The sequence below is a fragment of the Podarcis gaigeae genome (genome assembly GCF_964106915.1).
Source record: "Podarcis gaigeae genome assembly, chromosome: 17".
NCBI lineage: Eukaryota > Metazoa > Chordata > Lepidosauria > Squamata > Lacertidae > Podarcis > Podarcis gaigeae.
In genome coordinates, this window is record NC_139694.1 from 32,776,409 (window position 1) to 32,797,709 (window position 21,301).

A 21,301-nucleotide genomic window follows, 5' to 3' on the forward strand; every position below is an offset into this window, starting at 1 on the left:
ACACACTGGTGGAGGAGAATTGCATGGCTCCTACCGTGAAATATTGAATTTTGAGAGCTAGAAAGAGATGATAGCATTGCACTCATAGTGTGCCACCTCGGGAAAGGCCTCTGTGGAATGAGTAACAACACCTGGCCACTTGTGGTGTGTGCTGTAAACTAAGCTTTGGGGAAGGGCTGGAGTTGCATACCCAGAAGATGGCAGCCCAGTCCTGTGAAATTCTCGGGCTGAGTTTGTTCCTTTGAAAATATGACCAATGTGGTTTGCTGCTCCCCAGATTTGACTCCTTGCACAGACATGATGACGAAGCGAGGCACATGGTACATTCTAGGGCCAGGGCCTCACCTACGGATAGATTATTATTTGGGGGGGCATGATAGTTTTTTAAAGTATTCAGTACAGAAGCTAGAAAATAGCAGAAGATGGTGCACCTCTGTAATGTTAGAAGAGTTATGCACGAGCAAAGTTTCTTGGGCTGGCTTTAGATTCCACTTGCATGTCCCGCGTGATCTTTCTAAGGTTTCTCCCACAAATGACACAAACATTGTCCATCTTTGTAATCTGAATGGAAAGCTGAGGCAACCCCAGTTCCCACAAATGCTGTAGGAGTTTGGCAGCTGGGCAGGCTTGCTGCTGGTCCTTGGCTTCATTTATGAAGATGATTTTTATGCTGCCCTTTATCAGATGATCTCAGGGACGTTGTGTGAACCAGCACTTTGATGTGGCTAAGTAATGTACACTGGTACCTCGGGTTAAGTACTTAATTCGTTCCGGAGGCCTGTACTTAACCTGAAACTGTTCTTAACCTGAAGCACCACTTTAGCTAATGGGGCCTCCTGCTGCCACTGCACTGCCAGAGCACAATTTCTGTTCTCAACCTGAAGCAAAGTTCTTAACCCGAGGTACTATTTCTGGGTTAGCAGAGTCTGTAACCTGAACCGTATGTAACCCGAGGTACCACTGTATAAAGTTGGTGGTGCACACCCATATGAATGGCACTTCTGTGAGACCTTGGCTCAGCGGCAAATCGCACCCCCACTTCACCTGACCCCATCCCCACACTTCCAATACAGGTGGGAACCATCACTTATGAACTGGATTATGAGGCAATATAAATCAAAACTTTATTCAAAAATGGGATATTGTCAGGGGCTCAGGAGCAGAAGCACAGGAAATGGAGAGCGAAGGGGAGGAATCTGAGGGCAGCGTAGGAGAAGATGACAGTGGCCCGAGAGATTCCATGAGCCTCTCCAGCGAATCGGAAGATTCACAGAAGGGGGCGCCGGTGGCCAGGGCAAGGGGGGTCCCAAGGGGGACATTCCAGAAGCAAGGGGCCAGCGGGGACTCCCAGAGCAGCAGTTGGAGATCAGGACCAGCTTCCCCACCAGAGCATAGTGGGGGGGAAGAGTCCCAGGTATCGGGGCCAGCGTATCCCCCAGCAGGGAGAGAAGATGAGTCAGGGCTGACCACGCCTCCATCGGAGAGTCAGGCAACGGAGGGGAGGTCAGGTCCAGCCAGCATCCTGGAAGAGGGAAGCAGTGATAGAAGCAGTGTAACGGTCAGGAGGAAGGTCACTGGGTTGGCGCGAGAGCCAAGTTCAAATGTACAGGTGCGCGGGACAGCAGAGAACGAGGATTGGGAACCAGGTCCTAAAGCCCGCCGGAGGCAGGGGGAGGAGTCAGGAGACTCAGCGTCAGAAGAGTCCAGAAAGGGGAATGCCTCAGCGGACAGGAGGACCCAGAGGAGGAGAGAGCGGAGGAAGAGGTGGAGCAGGGCTAGAATCTTAAACTGGTGTCAGAGGGGAGGAGATTCAGACGGAGCTTCGGCGGTCTAGGGTTTAAGACGTAGAGCTGCGCGCTACGGCTTTGAAATGGAAACTGAACTTCAATAAAGACTTTTGTATATAACGACGATCTGGCGTTGGTCCTCTGTGAGCTGGGACCTTGGGGCAGCTCTGACAGATATGTTTAAGAAATATTTAATGAAATACAATAACGGTGTGGCGTCTATGACAGCGTTTGAATGATTTCTGTATATGTGATAGATAAAACTAAAGCAAAAGGTTTCATAAGTAGTAATAAAATTTAAGATTACATAATTAGTATAAAGTAACAGCCATGTACGCAATTGGAAAACAGAAAAGGTAAACACATTGGGGGTGGCAGAAAGGCTTACGTACATACGAAAGAATGTATGGTGAATTGTATTGTATAGAACTGTCTTTGATTTGTATTCTTTTTCTTTTTTCATAATACCATATATAACAATGTAATGTTGTCAAGCAAACTTAATAAAATAAAATAAAAAATGAATTGGACTCTAGATTAGCTAGAGTATGCATTTTCTTTCGTTTTCTATCCTGTCCAAGATTTGCAAAGAACATTTCCCAATGGACTGCTGCTGTTGCAGCTGCCCAGGGAATACTGACCCGCTGAGGGCCTGAGGGCTTTGCCCTGCCTCTCTCCATCTGGCTTAGGGTGAGGCCTGACAGGCTTGAGCAGCTCCTGGTGGACAGGCCACAGGGCCACTGCTGAACCTCCTGGTCGGCCTCTACACCAAGTGCAGTTGCCACTCGCTGCTCCAGAGGGACAGGCTGGTCTTGGACTTCCTCAAGTGGGAATAGACCTCCAGATTATTGAAAGCGGTGTGGATAAGTTCCTCCTCAACAGTGCTGAGGCAGGCTACCCAGAGTCAGCATCCACCTTACCACTGGTGTAATGGTTCTAGGGGTTGCTCGTGCGTAAATCATCGCCACACCTGGCTGGGCAACCTGAGTGAACCCTTTCTGTCTGGACAGCCACTCACCCGTGGCTGTCTCAATCACTGGCAGAATCCGTCAGTGGGCGTTTCTTGAACTTCTTCCAGCAAAGAAGTTCTTTGACACCAAGTCTCCTCCTACTCTCCCTGCGCGGACGTCTTCTGCGCAGAGAGGGTGTGGGCAGCGGAGGACCCGTGCTCTCCCCGCTGGTCTCCGGCGAGGAGTCCTGGAGCCCCCTCTCCGATTCCCCCTTCTGCCCCCCTTCTCCACTGGTGCTACGCTGATTTCCTTCCCCAGCAGATGGGCTGCCTCTCTCCCTACTGGGACCCTCTCCGGCATCCCTCTGGAGCCTTCCCTCTGCCTCTGGCTCCGATGGCAGTTCCCTGACAACTGGTGATAGGCCTGAGAGCCCCACCATCTCCACCATGGCCCACTACTTGAGGACCACAGCCAGTGCAGCATCTGGCTGAGCTGGCTTAACAATAGGCATTATGTGCATGTGTGTATTTTAATGAACTGAACAGAGTGAAAGGTTATGAGTCATGGGGGTGTAGAGATTGTGCGCACGAACTTACTGCTTATCTTTATCTTTTAATTGCTATTTTGTTAATATTTTTAATATTGTTTTATAGATTCTAAATGCTGCATTGATTTGTTAATCGCATGACTTGCCATAATTGTGAGGTTTAACCTATTTTTTAGTTGCTGTTTCGTTAAGTTTTTTTTAATTGATAATTTGTTAATTATTTTATATGATATATGCTGTATTCGCGATGTGCTATTATGTTATGGTTATTTATCGGTTTGTAAGCCACTTTGAGATTCACTTGAATGAAAAGCGGCGTCGAAATACAATAAATCAAAATCAAATAAACCAAATGGAAACACTTCCTTTAAAATCCCAAGCATAGCCCAGAGGTGTGCATTTCTGTTCGTTGTCTGGGTCTTTCCTTACAAGTGCTCCAAGGCTGAAATTCCATGGCAACAATTGTGATATCCAGGTATGCCCAGGCTTGCACAGAATGGGTGCACGCGAGGCCGATGGCTTTGCATGAGTGCCTGCAAACATCCTTCCTTTGCAGGAATTGCAGGCGCCTTTACTGACCGTGGATCCCGAGGCCAGTGACTGACAGCCTGGTTCCCATGCCATCCAACGGTTGTATGAAATGCCGGCTGCTGACCAACTGAGCGTGATGCCCAACAGAAGGCACATGGGCCCTGTGCCGGCCAGGAACCCCAAAAGTAGGCTGGCTGGCCGACTGGCTGATGGAGAGGCGGGGAATAACCTCCTTCCTTCCCTCCCTGGGCAAGGCTCTCCTGAGCTCACATCCAATCCATGTTTCTAGTCGCTAATGAAAGTGCTGCGAGCTCTCCTAAGCCACCTCTATTATGTGTTCACTGGTCTATGTTATTCCAGTGTGTAGACACTGGGCTTCCTCTTGTTTGCTTTCCAAGTCCCTTTGCTTAGGCTGGGTCTGACTCGGGAGTTTCCTTATCAGCCCTGTGCAGGCAGCTCCTGTGCGGCTTATCTCCGAACTGCAGAACATCCCCCGTCCAAAGAGGGCAGGAAATCTCTCTCATGCAGGGGAGGGGAGAGGGAGGGAGTGGGGAGGGGGCTTGGCCCAGGCTCCTTCATCAAAGCAGCTCCTTCCAGTGGCCAAATAGCGCCTGTCAATAAAGAGAGGTGGCCGCAGGGGGAATTTGTAAGGAACGAGGTGGCAGGAAAAGCGGGAGCCTAATTGATTTGAAGTCCCCAACCCAGCAGCAAATAACAATAATAATTATACGCACGCTCTGGCGGAGGGAAGCCGAGGAGGAGAGAGGAAGCGGCCGCGAATCATGGCCCCCGAGCATGGTAGCCTGCAGCAGCCATGTGGCCGGCTTCGGGGGTAGAGTGCCTGGACAACGCGGGCCGCTCACCTTCTTCCAAGGCTCTAGAATCAGAGCCTGGCACCTCCTGTTTCGTCTTTGAGGGGACCCCTGTGCCACGGCTTCTACATGCCCCCGCACCTTGCCACCCAGGCCTCTTTACAGCCAGCAATCAGGTGACACCCCATTTCACCTCAGGATCCTCCGGCCATCGGACGGGGTTTCGCGGCCCTCCTGCCAGCCCTTCTGCCACAGGGGATTAAAAATGACCGCCTTGGTTGACCTTTGGAAGAGGAAAGATGGCTTTGGCCCGGTGACATCTGGCAGGTGAGGAAAGGGGCTTTTGGGGAGTGGCGGGAAAAGGATGGTTGGCATCTCCCTTGGAAAGAAAAGGCAGAGGGGACTGAGTTTCAATGATTTTATTTTAGCAAAGACGGTTGTTAAGGTCTTTTGATTCATAGTTTGCCCAGAAAGGATCGGTGGTTCCTTTTCTTGCAATTTGTTGTTGTTGTTAAACAAAAACCCATTCTTACTCTTGTGGTACACAGCTCCGTATTTTTTTCTCTTAGACTGAATAGCTTGTATGTTTTTATGGTAATTTTTTTACTGTATCATCAGTCCAGAATTAGGACGTCTAGGAGCATAATTAATCTTAAGACTATTCTCCCTCCAATTGCCCTTTTTGTGTGGGGAACTTTTTGTTCCTGATGAATTCTTCATCTCTCTCTCTCTCTCTCCCCCCCCCTTACTGCCTGACTGCTGATCCCACTGCTAAAATCTAATTTAAGAAAAGAAATGGCATCTGTAAGGCCCAGAAAACATAACTGCAGAATGGAATTTTCACAGCAATCCGAAAATACGTTTACAAGCCAAATAGATTTTGCATTGAAATCCAAATCCAGTTCTGTATAGTAACTGGAGTGGCATCCGTCGAGCAGCACTGATCTGTCACAGGGTCCTCCTTCATTTTTCTATATGGCAATTACAGTTAAATAATCACCACTAATCAATAGGTTTGAAACTTCCACCTGCACTCCCATTTGAATTTCAAAGATTCCTGTGATCTCTGTGCTTATCTTGGAAATTATCGCTGTTGTTATTTAAGCTGCTGTGATATCATTCGTTTGCTCGGCAATCGCATCTCTTATCGTGCCTCATCACCCACATGGTTTCCTACTGGAGTGCAATTTGTAACAAAACTGAGCGATTATGACTTCTTGCTTCACGTTTCAAAGACCAAGTTCAATGCTGTGGCTCATTCGTGTTTTCTACCAGATTGACACGGCACTTTTTTATCTACAATTCCCTGCTCCTCCTCATACAGAAGATGAACTCACATGCCGTACAGTCATCTCTGTAAACATGTAAAATAGTCATCTATGTAAAAAGAAAAGAAAAGTGTGTGATATATTGTTAATGACATGCACAGATTTTTTTAAAATTTTTATTTTTCTTGATATTATACAACACTGTAATGGCATCAGCATTTTAAAAATAAGAGATGCATATTCTCCCCTGAATTAACAGTTGTTGCAGTAAGAGCCTCTTCAGACATTACACACTTCCTCAACGGCAAACACTTCCATGTAGGAAAATTGTGCTTGTGTGAAAATTGTGTTTAGAGTGTTGTGTGTGACAATTGCACACGTGTCTGTCTCACGGTGAGCACACGTGCAGGTGGTCTTGGCTCCCAATGCATGTATTTCCCACTGCATGTGAAATGGTCCCATACTGAACTGCCACATGCATGACAAATATTTTGTGCTTTCCACACACACACCCCAAATGCTGTTAAATGCATTGATCCTGGAAACGATGCAAAGAGTCAGCGAGCTTTATCTTTACAAACATTCCTCTCTCTTCAGGAAAAATATAATTTACTTATAATTATATATACAATATAAGTATATATATTCTCCCCTTCATTACATCAGTAGTCCTAGGGCAGTTTCTAACCTCTGTTAAAATACATTTAAATATAACTACCAACCAAAAGCAAAACCCTGCTGCAGCAGTCGAGAGCTATAATAATATTTATTATGTATATATACATTCATTATTAAAAAATTATACACATCCACATAATATCATGTACAAAAACAACATATAGTATCTATCTTTTAATTACGGTACTTGTGACAAACATTGGGGCCACAGTCCCTCGTAGGGTTTTGTACCCTTTAAAGACACCAATTTAAATTGGTTTTAAGTCCTCCTAAGTCTGTGCTGTTTAGTGGCCACGGTGTATTTATTTATAAGATGTATGACTATGCCAATGCATGTGATAAGAAAACCGAAGGCAGGAACTTAGCGTGGTAATATAACATTTTTAGGATAAAGCAATAATCCAGAATCCTGTTAACCTGAAATATTTGGATTTAAGTTAGTTTCTGTTTCATTGAAAGTCAATGTAACTAATTTGGGGCAAACGAAGAAACAATTGATTAAAGTAAGTCATGGATTGGCTGTATTAGGTTTAACCAGTACAGTATACAGTATACTCATTTAAAGTGGATTTTTTCCTTCAATGGGGGGAGGGAATAAAAAGCTGAATAAATGCCCTGAACCTGTGGGTGTTCAATGAGCTCTGCTTCTCAATTTTAGACACCGTATACTTTGTTGCCCTTCTTTCTTGTGCTGTCCTCCAGTTTTAGAGGAAAATATTGAAGGCAAAATGAAAACATGTGACAGTCTTCGTCCCCGACTTGTAAATCACAGAACTGTGGTTTGTTTTTCGGTTTTTTAAGCAGCCTGTGTTTTAAAAGTCTGGTGCGTACGAGTTGAAAGTAGCTCGTAATTTTTGTCTGTGCGCATGCATAAGAATGGCTTTGAGAAGGCCTCAGATGTTGCTGATTGGGACGCCAAACCCTCCTGATGACATTTGCAAAACCATTTCCTCTATTTCTCAAACATTTTTATCGCCTGACACTCAAACAAAGGACTGTGGCAGCCACTCAGAATAAGCATTGTTGCCATTTTATCTCCCTTAGCTCAGTTACCTGCGTTGCAAAATATCATCGCATCCCATCTCAGTCATGATTCTTAATCCAACATTTTGTATTGGGAGTCCAAGTGAGCCAGGCATCTGAGGGGAGCCGGGCCTTGTGGACGGATATGTTTTTAAAGCCCTGAATATGATGGCATTTTCCTGAGCAGGAATTCACTTTGTAATCAGAGCAGTTTCATAATCTATTCAGAAAAGGGATAATAATAATAATAATAATAATAATAATAATAATAATAATAATAATAAAAGAAACCTGTTCCCAAGTCAATTACTATTATCAATCAAAGCATTTGCAAATTTCCTTATTCACAGTTGTGCACCATCCGGCTCATATTTGCATGTTTAAATTTGGACTTGGCTCTCTGCAGAATTTTGACCACTGTGCATTGTTTCTAGCCGAAAGGGCGACATGAGGGAGATTCTGTGAGGCGGGAAAACATAACAGAGAGTCAAGTAGTCATTTGGGCCCTTAGAGAAGAATTCCTCCTCTCAGCGCACAGGGCAAATTCTGACTATGCATTTGCAGTTGGTCTTCACAAGCAGGGAGTCAAAGCGTTACAAAATGGGCTTACTTCTTGTGCAGGTACACCAGCATATTTCAAACTCTCTGTTTTGGTTCCGATCTACCTATAGATTGGAGATCCCTTCCAACCACACAATTCTATGATTCTACAACTTCCACAACTCTTATCTGGCATATTTGGCCATTAGCAGCTAGAACGAGCATTTCAGCAGCATTCCGTTGCTTCCTGTCCTCGCTGGTAGGCAGAGCTTGAGAGAACGTCTCTTCCTCTTTCATAACAGAAGACAGAGGGTCAGCGGAGCCGGCCCTGTCATTCAACAAAGTGAATTGGATGCTACAGGCAGCACATGTTTGGAGCCAGGGGGAGCAAAAGCAAAGACGTTGAGGGCAGAGTTTTATGAGTTGTCAAATGCCCTGCCCTTTCCTGCTCCCCTGCTGCCATGAGACCTCCAGGTGTACGGCACTATATCAATTCCATAAAAATAAATTTTTAAAAATTGCTTGTAGGTCTGGTGGAAGATTCCCACAGGCATCTGGTTGGCCACTGTGAGAACAGGATGCTGGACTAGATGGGCCATTGGCCTGATCCTGCAGGCTCCTCTTATGTTCTTAAGATGGTGTCCCATCATTTGTGCTGAAGTAAGATTACACTTGGGACGTGGGTGGCACTGTGGGTTAAACCACAGAGCCTAGGACTTGCTGATCAGAAGGTTGGTGTTTCATATCCCCGCGACAGGGTGAGCTCCTGTTGCTCGGTCCCTGCTCCTGCCAACCTAGAAGTTCCAAAGTGCAAGTAGATAAATAGGTACTCCTCTGGTGGGCAGGTAAATGGCATTTCTGTGCGCTGCTCTGGTTCACCAGAAGCGGCTTAGTCATGCTGGCCACATGATCCAGAAGCTGTACGCCGGCTCCCTGGGCCAAGAAAGCGAGATGAGCGCCGCAACCCCAGAGTCGGACACGACTGGACCTAATGGTCAGGGGTCCCTTTACCTTTACCTTTAAGATGACACTGACAGTCTGGTATGTGAGGTGGTGGGTGGGGTGGAGAGACACTGTTTCATTCTTCCCCTCAGCTCCAAAATAGCCTTGACCCTGCTGGTGACGTTGATGGGCAGAGGGTTCAGAACTGATGGAAGGATAGTCCTTTTTCACGCACAATGTGTATCAGACTTATGGAACCGCAAGATATGGCGATACCACTCATTTGAACACAGCTAGGCAGAAATGTGGGTTGCCCTCTCTGCCATTATTAGCAGCCACTGAAAACATCACATTCAGCGACAGGGAGAGTAGACCTCTGCTACAGAAGAGCAGGCTAATGGGTGCCTTGTTTTCACTTCCATGCCTCACCAGTAAGTTTCCAGAGATACCAGGTCTTATCTGCCCAGGGTCTCTGGTGTGTTCTCCTTTTTATTCTGTGTTGAGCTTCATTGATAAGCGAGTCCAGGCAGGGCTGTGGCATTTGTGGGCTTGCTGTGGCCAAGCACCCCTCATCTCTTAGAGCAGTAATTCAAGGCTGTCATTCAAACCATGCAGACCTTTCCGATTTGAAATGGGAGCTGCATCTCTGGGGGAAAGCAGTTCCCGGAAGACAAGCCCCAGGAGAGACTAGCCACGTGCCCCCTTTCCGCAGTGAACGGCAGGCTCTGCCTCACATTTCACATGTGCCTCGTAGTGCAGCCGACGGGTGCAAGCAAGTGGTTTTGCTACCCCCATGCATAGCCTGAACTGGGGAGAATCTCCTAATGCTGGAGAGCAAGATAAGTGTAGGAGGCAGGCAGGAGGATTATCAGTGCTAAGACAACTTCTCTGGACCCTCCCTTTTCTAACGGTTTCCTGGACAGAGCCTTTATTTTTATTTTTTTGCATGCTCTCTCAAGGGTTGGGGGAGAGAGGCAGTTTCTTACCAACATCCAGAGACACCCCCTCCCCTATTGATGACTGAATCGCTTATTCTGAACCAGCTACTGTGTTTTTCTGTTTAGGGGTTCGGTTCCTGATTCTGGGTGCTTCCAGGGGGACGTTTGTTGCCGACAGGTGCTCATCACACATGCAATTCATTCAGTGGCGTAGAGTGGGGGGTGCAGGGGGGGCCGGCCGCACCGGGCGCAACATCTGGGGGTTAGGGTTAGGTTAGGGTTAGGGGGCGCAAATTACTTGCCTTGCCCCGGGTGCTGACAACCCACGCTGCGCCACTGAATTCATTTGCAGCATCCACACAGCATCCTTGGCATTGAAATATCAGCTCATATTCCCCCGCTCCATCTCAATTTAACCTTTCAAGGAAAAATCCTAGGGGTGTGTCTCTCTGTGTGTAAACGCATTGATATCAACCTAGTTGCAATAGCTGAGTGGCCTGTTCACAATACTATTATCCCTTCAGGAATAATTTTCATGGAAAATGTTTGACCAATTGTATTTTATTTTTGGAATTTTTAAAAATAATATCTAGGGAAAAAGGGAATAGCCTTCAGGCTGAGTTTCGATTTCAGTGAGCAGGAGGGCAGGGGGAAGACTCTCTGATCCAGTTCTGAGTTTAGGTCCAAGTTCAGTTCTTCTCCTTCTTAACAATCGCAAGGGGCTATGGACAAATATACTTTAAAAATAAATAATTAAGGTCAAGATTTTCAGGAATTAAAGTAGACTAGGAGTGTTCCCGTACTTGCATTATTGTCCCAGGACAGTTCCCTCAACCTCTGCAGCTATTGCACAAGAATGGGAATTCCATGAATGGTCTGGAGGCAGAGCAAAACTGCAAATAGTGAGTCATCTATTTCAGCCCCCTGCAGTGACGTAACGTGGGGGGAGACTGCTGGAGTGATTGCCCCGGGTGCAAAAATATTTCTGGGCACATCTCTGCAGTTGCTGCCCCAACCGGAAGCGCTCCCCATCCCTCCCACCCACCAACCTCACCTGAGCAGCACACTGAGCAGGTGCTGGGAGAGGACGGGCCCTTGCATTCCCCCAGCCACACGGCGAGACTCGTGGCCATGGCAGTGGTGGTGCCCTGGCCAAAGGAGGTGCACACACATGTCCCGCTGCTACACTACAACTCTGTCTGGCAGCAGCGGCAGAGCTGCCTGGAGGTGCTGGTTTGTGGGCACAATACTTGCCTTAGGAGGTGCAATATTTTCCTTGCCCTGGGTGCTGGCATCCCACGCTACGTCACTGACCCCTTCAATGCAGGAACTGCAGCTAAAAGATGGCCAGCCAAACATGGTCAAATGTCTTTCTTGGGGAACTGGAGGGAATCCCTAAGTGCACATTACAAGAATGAGAGGCAGAGGGAATGGGAGCAGGGATGAGTTAAGTTCTTTCAGTAGACAGGCTCTCATTCCCAGGCAGACTTGCACCCTTGCCCCCCCCCCCAATAAATTAACCAGCAGGGTTTCTGACAAACTTGTGAGAGTCTTGGAATTCTGATTTATTCCTAAGCAGAGGGAAAACACAACACTCTGCACCCCCATTCAGCAAGCAAGCAGGTGAGCAATATGAAAAAAAATATGTTCGTAATTCATGTCACCATTTTTGTAGCTTGATCTTTTTCACTGGCTTGTTGAACTGACCCAGGCCAGCCAGCCATTGCCTGACTGAGGTTCAGGGGCCTTAAATCAGGCACAGGCAAACTCGGCCCTCCAGATGTTTGGGGACTACAACTCCCATCATCCCTAGCTAACAGGACCAGTGGTCAGGGATGATGGGAGTTGTAGTCCCAAAACATCTGGAGGGCCGAGTTTGCCCATGCCTGCCTTAAATATATAAATGCATTGGGGAGAAAACTGTTTTCCAGAAACCCAGACCTGCTCCCCTTGCTTCTTGGCTGAGCATGGAAGCACAGGAATAGCCCCCTCCCCCAATACAGAACATTAAAGAAACTCACACAAGGCTGTGGCGAACCTCCCACCCACTGCCTGTGGCTCACAGCATGACCGCATTTACGATTATCTGCTGAGAACGTCTACCTCAATCGAACCACACCATCTCTCCGTGACAGCTGGGGATTCCCCACACATCAGATTTTCGTAGACACCTGTGATAAAAGCCCTCAGAGAACCACAGCCATAGTGAACAGCAAGATCCAGCAGCTTTTGCTGCCCCCCCCCCAGATCACAGGCCCTCCAAGTGTCCCTATTTTCCAGGGACATCCCTAATTTAGAGAAGCCATCCTGGTTTCCAATTTGATCCTGAAATGTCTTGCTTTTCCTTAAAGGTAAAGGGATCCCTGACCATTAGGTCCAGTCGTGTCCGACTCTGGGGTTGCGGCACTCATCTCGCTTTATTGGCCCAGGGAGCCGGCGTACAGCTTCTGGGTCATGTGGCCAGCATGACGAAGCCGCTTCTGGAGAAACCAGAGCAGCACACGGAAACGCCATTTACCTTCCTGCCGGAGCGGTACCTATTTATCTACTTGCACTTTGACGTGCTTTCGAACTGCTAGGTTGGCAGGAGCTGGGACCAAGCAACGGGAGCTCACCCCGTCGCAGGGATTCAAACCGCAGACCTTCTGATCGGCAAGTCCTAGGCTCTGTGGTTTAACCCACAGCACCACAGCGCTTTTGCTTAGGATGTCCCTATTTTCATTGGATAAATGTTGGAGGGTATATATGTTGGAAGCAGCTCAAAGTGGCACAAGAATGGGAAGATGCGTGGGGTATAAATAGTAACATGTTCACTATGGAATGGGACATCCCTATTTTCATCAGAGAAATGCTGGAGTGGATGAGATCACAGGACTGTTCATCTGAGCACTGGCTGCAATGTTACCCAAATGTGATTGTACCATAGATTCCTATACAGTCGTACCTTGGATCCCGAATACCTTGGTACTCAGACGTTTTGGCTCCCGCACGCCACAAACCCGGAAGTGAGTGTTCTGGTTTGCGAACTTTCTTTGCAACGAATGTCCGATGGAGCTTCCACGTCTTCCAACTGGCTATTGGAGCTTCCTGCAGCCAATCAGAAGCCGCGGTTTGGTTTCCGAATGTTTAGGAAGTCAAACGGACTTCTGAAACAGATTCTGTTTGACTTCCAAGTACGACTGTAATGAATGGCATTATGAGAAAGGCAGTTTCATTTTCAATTGGTTTCCTAAAGTCCCCTAGTGTGGATTTTGCCTTTTTTGCAGCTGACCTCAAGGTCTTGTTCCTGGTCCGTCACTGCCAGTTCTGACCCCATGAGTGCATATGTGAAATTAAGATTTTATTCTTTTGTGCGGACACACGTCTACAATGAATTGCATTTGCCATTTTAACCACCCATTTGGAGAGGTCCTTTTGGAGCTCTTCACAATCTCTTTTGGGACAATTGGGTATTATCAGGAAAATTGGCTACCTCACTGATCGCTCCTAACTCATTTATGGACAAGTTTAAAACCAGAAGTTTCAATACAGATTATTGAGAGACTCCACTTTCTACCTGTCTCCACTGGGAAAACGCATGTTTTCCTGCTTCCTGTTTCTTAACCAGTTACTGATCCACAAGAGTCCCTTTCCTCTTACTCTGTTATTGCTAAGCTTGCTCAGAAAACTTTGGTAAGGTACTTTATTTTTTTTTAAATTAAAAATCAAAATATCAACCAAATCCCCTCTATCTATATGCTTGCAGCTCTTCTTCAGGCACTGCAAGTTTGTATTGGATAGCATGCAGATATACACTGCTGTGAGGTGATAAATTGAATGATTCCTATTATTAGATCTTGTAATAGTAATGCCTGTGTAGACATATCGTCAGAGTTGGCCTCTGGATTTATGGCGGGATCCGGTCTCTATGTTTGAGTCTGTTGTGTGGCCTGCAAGTGGTAGTGAGGCAGATGTTTTAGATCAGGTTTAGTTCCCATACTGTGGTCCATGGACTCAGGGGCGGACTTTGGAAATCTTTGATAATATAGCACCTTGTGTGAGGCAAACATTTGGTGCCCCCAAATGGAACTTCTCCATTATGGATCTTCTCCATTTTGTGCCCCCACAGCTCAGTGCCTTTTGTGGGGGAATCTCCTGCATCCTTCCAAATCCGGCACTGCATGGATTAGCAATGCCCTGTGAGCGTCATTTGGGTGGCTCATGGCATTTTCGTGGATTGATGGTTGAAGATGCAAGATGTAAGGGACGCCCGATGGTTAAGTCCAGTCAAAGGCGACTATGGGGTGTGGTGCTCATCTTGCTTCAGGCTGAGGGAGCCGGTGTTTGTCTACAGATAGTTTTCCGGGTCATGTGGCCAGAGCTGTAGCTTGCACCCCTGACAGAACTGTCCAGATTGCGCCCCCTAGCTCTTCTTTCCGCCTCTCCTCCCAACCCCCCCTCCCATTCAATCCACCCTCGATTTAAAACCTTTTCTTATGAGGAAATAATCAATATTTTTATTTATAGACATATTAATGGACATTTTTTAAACAGTATTGCGTGCGCCTCCTTGCCTGCGCCCCTGGCTGGGCCCCACTTCACCACCCCCTAGCTATGCCCCTGCATGTGGCCAGCATGACTAAACCGCTTCTGGCACAATGGGACACCGTGACAAGTGCCAGAGCGTACAGAAACACCATTTACCTTCCCGCCCCCGTGGTACCTATTTATCTACTTGCATTGGTGTGCTTTTAACTGCTAGGTTGGCAGGAACTGGGATAGAGCAATGGGCGCTCACCCCGGTGCACGGATTTGAACTGCCAACCTTATGATCAGCAAGCCCAAGAGTCTCAGTGGTTTAGACCACAGTGCTACCCACATCCCTATGTGAGATGACAAATCCATCACATAAATAAAACATTCATTGAGTTTTAACTGTGTTTTTATTGCTGCTTTTATTTATTGCATTTTAGTGTACAGTGGTACCCCGGGTTACAGACTCTGCTGATCCAGAAATAGTACCTCGGGTTAAGAACTTTGCTTCAGGATGAGAACAGAAATCGCGCAGTGGCAGCAGGAGGCCCCATTAACTAAAGTTAAGAACAGTTTCAGGTTCAGAACAGACCTCCAGAACGAATTAAGTTCTTAACCCAAGGTAACACTGTATTACAGTTTTAATTTAAATGCCAAGACATTAAATGCAATGGGTGGAATTTGACATCCCACTATGACGAATCTTCCTCTGCAAAAGTATTTCAGCTGGCCAGGACGAATGATCCTCCCTCTCCTCCCTTGTGCGCTGTGCAGGGAAGAGTGCAAAAATCATGAAGCATCTAGAATCATAGAATCACAGAATCATAGAGTTGGAAGAGACCACAAGGGCCATCGAGTCCAACCCCCTGCCAAGCAGGAAACACCATCAGAGCACTCCTGACTTAGTTCAGTGCTCTAGTACAATAAGCAGAACCAGCATTAAGTGGTCTGCCAAGGCCCTCAGTTATTTTCAAATGGTCTGTATGGAAAAAAAGCAGTGGGTTTAGATTAATGGTTTATTTGTAAGGACAGACAAGGTTACCACCCAAGGCCTGTGTGGCAGAAGCATCATTGCCCAAGATGAGCTGAAGTTCATTGATGAAACATCGGAGTGGTTTTAGCTGGTAACTCTAGGTGGGAAGTAGTGTTCTGTCACTTTCTTACTTGGATCTATTCTGTAGTAAATTATTTTGCTTTTTCAGCCTTCCCCCCCACCCACCCACTAATTCGTTGGGTAGTTTGAGAAAAGTCTGATGTCAATCCCTGTCACAGCTCACCACAGGTTTTTGCTTCTCCTATCTAGAACCTGGAATATGTATACAGTGGTACCTCGGGTTAAGTACTTAATTTGTTCCGGAGGTCCGTTCTTAACCTGAAACTGTTCTTAACCTGAAGACCACTTTAGCTAATGGGGCCTCCTGCTGCTGCCGTGCCAACAGAGCACGATTTCTGTTCTCATTCTGAAGCAAAGTTCTTAACCCGAGGTAATATTTCTGGGTTAGCGGAGTCTGTAACCTGAAGCGTATGTAACCTGAGGTACCACTGTACTTGAGACTTATATCATATACAGTCGTACCTCGGGTTAGGAACTTAACCCATTCTGGAAGTCTGTTCTTAAACCGAAACTGTTCTTAAACCGAGCCACGCTTTCCCTAGTGAGGCCTCCCGCTGCCAGTGCCCTTCCACCATTCAGCTTCCATTCTTGGACTGAGGTAGAGTTTGCAAACCGGGACACTACTTCCAGTTTTGTGGAGTTCGTAAACCAAATAGTTCGTAAACAGAGCTGTTCTTTAACCGATGGTGATTCTGGTAATGCTGTACCAAATCAGCATCCCGTTGCAATCTGGTGACTTGCCAAGCTGAAATTTTGCAGCTATCCCCTTTCACTGTGTGACAAGGCGAGTGAGAAAGGTCCAGTTTTGTTGTAGCTGAGACAAGTCACCCAGGTCCCCTGCCCTCTAATCAGGATTAACAAAGTTCTCTTCTTCCCTTTACAAAAGTGGACTCGTAAAGATTATGGGACGTCTCGAAGAAGAGTGGTTATAGCTTCTCATTTGGGGAGTGGGAACTGTTTTGGTTGAAACTTGAGAACGCATTATGCTCCCTCCATCTGAAACACATTTCTAGAAGTAAATGTTAATGCTCCATTAGTGCCTAAAACCCAAATATTAAACACTGAAAACTAAAAGTCTGAAAACCAGGAGAATATGCTAACAACATTTACATAAATACATTTCTCCTCCTGCTAACAAACTAGTCTTTGCCAAAAGAACTGGCATCCCTCATGATGGCGTTTGTGACTAAATTTCTGAAAACCAGGCAACTAGGATCGCAAATAATCTGGTTTGCCTCATCTCCAAAATTCAATTGGGTTTGTTAAGCGGCTTAGTTTAGGTGACCCACCACCGGCTTCTGCGATGCCCACATTTCATGACTTGTGGGAGTAGTTGGTTGGTTGGTGTGATTTGATGCGGTCTTCCTCACTCTCTTTCTCTTCTCCCCACAGATGAGAAGCGAAGAAAAAATGATGGAGAAGCTGGAGACCCCTCAGCCGCCGGTTGCCCCAGAACAGCAAAACCCGCAGCCACCAGTCTCCCCAATTGATATCCCCTCCCCAGCTACTGGGGGGGATGAGGTTGAGGCCACCCCATCGCCCACAAGCCCCACCTCTTCCTCCCCTCCAGCCAAGGGGAGCCCTTCTCCTCCTGAGCCTCCCCCGGCCCCATTACCTCACAACGTCCCGGTCATCAGCCTGAGCTACAGCAGCAAGCCCCCCACCCACGTCGAGGTCCCCACCACTCAGCTCACTGCCCTGCACCCCATTCCCAGCCTCTTACAGCTCTCAGCTCTTCCGGCTGGCCCTCCTCCTCCCCCTATGGCAAATCTAGCCGGAGTGAGGAGCCCCCTTTTGGCCCCACAATACCAGCCTCAGTACCAGCCCTTTCTCAACAGGTAAGTCCTGAGTGGAAATAATCAGGTATGCTGGGTGGGGAGGGTGGGAAGAAAACCCAGCAATGGAAATAAGCCAGCAATTGGAATGAGGCATAGCTGTCAACTTTCAGATTTGAAAATAAGGGATCAGCAGCCTCACCTGTCCTGGGGACAGTCTACGGGATATCTAACAATCCGGGATAGCAGCGGGAAGCAGCGGGAAACGGCGCTGGAATAAGGGAATTTCCCACAAAAAAGGGAAGGTTGACAGCTATGGAATGGGGTTGAAGTTTGATTCTGTTCACATTAAAAGGCGAAACTACTTGATTTGCGCTTTCTGGAAGCGCACTGAAACGTAGCCGCCCTTCAGAATTCGTTACTGCTCTTAAATTTTGCAATGCAAAATTCTCCAGCACATATCATTTTGTAAGAATAACGTATGAAAATGCATTATATTGGGCGAAATTGCCTAGGAAAATGTACATGTTACAAGAAATTCACACCAAAGTGCTGACGAATTTTTGAGAGAAATTATTATTACCGTCTTGGGCCGAATATAAGCCGTACCTTTAAAATTCGGGGGGGGGGGGGGGAGAGAGAGAGAAAGACAATACTCGATATAAGCCGCTCCCTTAAAATTCCGCAGGCACTCACATCCGTAAATGGCAAATGTAGAAGAAAATCCTATGGGTACTAGAGAGGACCCACAAGTGTTTGTAGCACCTGTTTGTAGCACCATACATGCAAATAAAAAAATCAATACTGCACTGTCAAATATGGGGAAAGCGATGAATGACATTAGAATTAATTGCACAACAGTCTCAAGCTCGCAAATTGGCAATAAAATATTTTTTGTTCCGTTTTACCGTATGCCTGTTTCAGCAGTGATATTGTAAAAGCCAATTTTTGTAAAGTTACGAATTTATCTTTTCACGGTTGGAATTTGGGGGAAAAATGACAGTATGGTATTAATATTATTATTATTAGGGTTTGTAAAATTGCAAGCTGATGTGGAAAGGTAGCGAACTGAAGACTGCAAAAATTATAAATGGACAGAAACCGAAATTGGCATATTTGCCCTTCCCTAATCAGTCCCAGCCTAGACCAGGGGTTGTCAAACTTTTTGGACCAGTGGGTATATTTCAGTTTTTTAGAGAGTATCAGAGGCACTGAGTTGTGCCAACATTAAGGGCAGTGGCATCGTGCATGTGTGATATCGCATGTGGCACCAGCACGCTGGGCTCCTCAAAGCATCCAGTGGACATGTATACCATTGTACCAGAAGTGAATTGTTAATCTGTCTGATATTTATCTCATGCACAGCAGGAGACATGCCTAAGCCTCTAAGCATTTGCCTTTTGGGCCCTCTTATTTGCAGAAAATAACATCTAGTGGCTACCTAAGCTCAGGCAAAGCCACTGCAAGAAAGTTGCACCCTGGTTGTTAGGGGAAAAGGAAGGGTGATCTAAAAAAATGCCAATGACCAGTGAGTAAGACATACAGTCGTACCTTGGAAGTCGACAGAATCTGTTCTGGAAGTCCGTTCAACTTCCTAAACATTTGGAAACCAAAGCATGGCTCCTGCAGCCAATCGGAAGCCCCGTCGGACATTCGGGTTCCAAAGAACATTTGTAAACCAGAACACTTTGCGGCGTTCGGGAGCCAAACCGTTCGACTCCCAAGGCGTTTTGGATGCAAGGTACGACTGTATGTTTAAAACAAGGCTGCCTGTGGAAGAACCATCCTGACCTCTTCTCTTCTCCCTTTAGCATCTACATTGGCAGCTCTGGGACTTTTGGCCTCTTCCCCAACAACCGCCTCAAGCGGAGGCCGAGCCATTATGAACAGGACATCACGGAGGGTGAGTGGCTGTGGGGTAAACCTTCCATGCAGGATGGATGAGAGAGCGTAGGAAGAACCACCCATTTTACAGGATTGGGGACTGAGGCTGAAGTGTCTTTCTCAGGAAGGCTGGCATGCTCAGCGGAAGAGATATGTGCCCCCAAGTTGATGCATTTTACCCATCCACTTACCCTTCTCTGCTTATTTGCCCAGGTCATCAGCCCCAGAAGGTGGCACGCCGGGTCTTCACCAACAGCAGGGAGCGCTGGCGGCAGCAGAACGTCAACGGCGCCTTCGCTGAGCTGCGGAAGCTCATCCCTACCCACCCGCCCGACAAGAAGTTGAGCAAGAACGAAATCCTTCGCCTGGCCATGCGATATATCAACTTCCTGGTCAAGTTGCTGAGCGACCAGGCCAGGTCAGCTGGCGGGGAGCCTCCTGAATCAGAAGCGCCTATCAATGGCACCCCGAGGACTCCCTCGCCACAAACAGCACCCATAAAAATGGAGCAAGGGACCGTGGAGCCAGTGACTGTGCTGGGGGCAGGAGAGCCGCGGTGATGAAGAGCTCTCTGCCCAAATGTATGCGGCCGTTGCGTCTCTCCCTCCACACACTCAAACAGTGCCACACAGCCACATGTGTAGACTGAAGCAGCATTGAAGCACCTGGACCGAATCTCCCTTCTGGGCACTGGATGAAGGACTTGTGATGTGGAGGCTGCTATGACCTTCTAAGGATGAATGCTTAGATTTCAGGGTCCATGAAACAGTCCCCTTTGAGCAGGACATCCCGCCATGCCCACCTGGTGGCATAAAAAGCAGGGACTTCTTTCCAAGGAGGAACTAGGAGCAGGGCTTTTTATGTTCATGTATCCAGCTTGGCTTGTTTCCAGAATGACCCATGAGAAGGGGTGGGGTGGGGAAGCAGCAGGGAGCCTGGTTTGTATGAGACATAACTCTCCTGCCCCCATCTCCAGTGAAGTGGGGCCCCTGGGTGGGCGAGGGGGACGTTCTTCTGTGTTTTACCTCTGCTCAATGTGCACCACTTCCAAATCCTCAAGCCCAAGTATCTATTTTGTGCAGGGTCTTTAAATTGAAATTTGAGCCCGGACAAAGGAACGGGAACAAAATCAGGGTTAAGGGGTTGCTCTTGGCGTTGGAACCGGGGGGGGGGAGGGGCAGCCTTCAGCTCATAGGCTCCGCCTTTCCGTTGGGAAAACCCTTAATCACAGGGCACAGGCTCAACTCTCTCTGTAAAAGCCAACAAGAGATGGAGGGAAAGTGGCAAGGGGGGAGGTATTGAGTAAATAAATGGGCAGAAGAGAATGGGTTAGACAGTCCCTCTCTCCCCACCAATCGTCTGCTCATGGCTGCAGCCCCTTGTGGCTTTTCATTAAAAAAAGCAAAAAAGCTGGAAGACTATTACATGCATCTGATATGTCACGTCTGATTTGACCCTTACTAGCTCATGCTGGGTATAATTCAACAAAATTTAACTTGGAGTAAAACTTCACTGCCTGCCACCCTCTGGATTGTGGGCAGGGGTTCAACACACTTGTTACTGCGTTACCTGCCGTCCGCACGTGATACACCTCACCGTCGGAGAGAACCAGGCCTATTGATGCTTCTTTCTTCAGCTCACAGCCATAATTTTAGCCTCAGTGGGCTGTAAGAGGAATTGCCCAAGTCTGGGGTTTGAGGGGCTTTGGGTGGGTGTGTTGGGACAGATGGGCGTTGCCACAGCAACTGCTGTGTCACTGCTGGTGGGCCAGTGCCTAGCTTGCGGTGGTTGGGCTGTTGATGGGAGCCCCACGGCTTCAGGAACTGCTCCCCTTCCTGGAAATGGAAGGGCGGTTTGTGCTGAGTCAGTGTCCAAACCTGCCCAACACTTTCTGGGCCTCCTGCCAAAACCAAATGTGCCAGTGGCAGATCCAGGAGGGTGGAAGGTCCTCCTAGGCTGCTGGTTTTTATTGCGTAAAAGAGGTTGGTGGTGAAGAAGAA

General features: G+C 47.3%; 2 protein-coding genes across 2 annotated transcripts in view; one reads left to right on the plus strand and one right to left on the minus strand.

The window, feature by feature from the left end:
* Positions 1 to 21,301, minus strand: part of LOC310834806 (tetratricopeptide repeat protein 39A-like) — a 501,953-nt gene that overhangs the window by 15,995 nt on the left and 464,657 nt on the right. Inside the window, exon 16 of the mRNA XM_083719180.1 lies at positions 15,901 to 16,075. The gene's annotated coding sequence lies outside the window, so the exon portion shown is untranslated. The remainder of the gene's footprint in view (positions 1 to 15,900; positions 16,076 to 21,301) is intronic.
* Positions 4,401 to 20,722, plus strand: LYL1 (LYL1 basic helix-loop-helix family member). Its single transcript, XM_083719751.1, has 4 exons — positions 4,401 to 4,954; positions 17,035 to 17,480; positions 19,229 to 19,320; positions 19,515 to 20,722. Exons 2-4 carry the CDS (start codon positions 17,035 to 17,037, stop codon positions 19,859 to 19,861), a joined length of 885 nt encoding a protein of 294 aa, XP_083575877.1. The 5' UTR covers positions 4,401 to 4,954; the 3' UTR covers positions 19,862 to 20,722.

Excerpts from the sequence above, each read along its gene's own strand:
- LYL1 (XM_083719751.1), top strand. The coding sequence starts at position 17,035 with ATGAGAAGCGAAGAAAAAATGATGGAGAAGCTGGAGACCCCTCAGCCG. Across the intron at positions 17,481-19,228 it reads TACCAGCCCTTTCTCAACAG|CATCTACATTGGCAGCTCTG; the intron begins GTAAGTCCTGAG and ends TTCTCCCTTTAG. Across the intron at positions 19,321-19,514 it reads TGAACAGGACATCACGGAGG|GTCATCAGCCCCAGAAGGTG; the intron begins GTGAGTGGCTGT and ends TTATTTGCCCAG.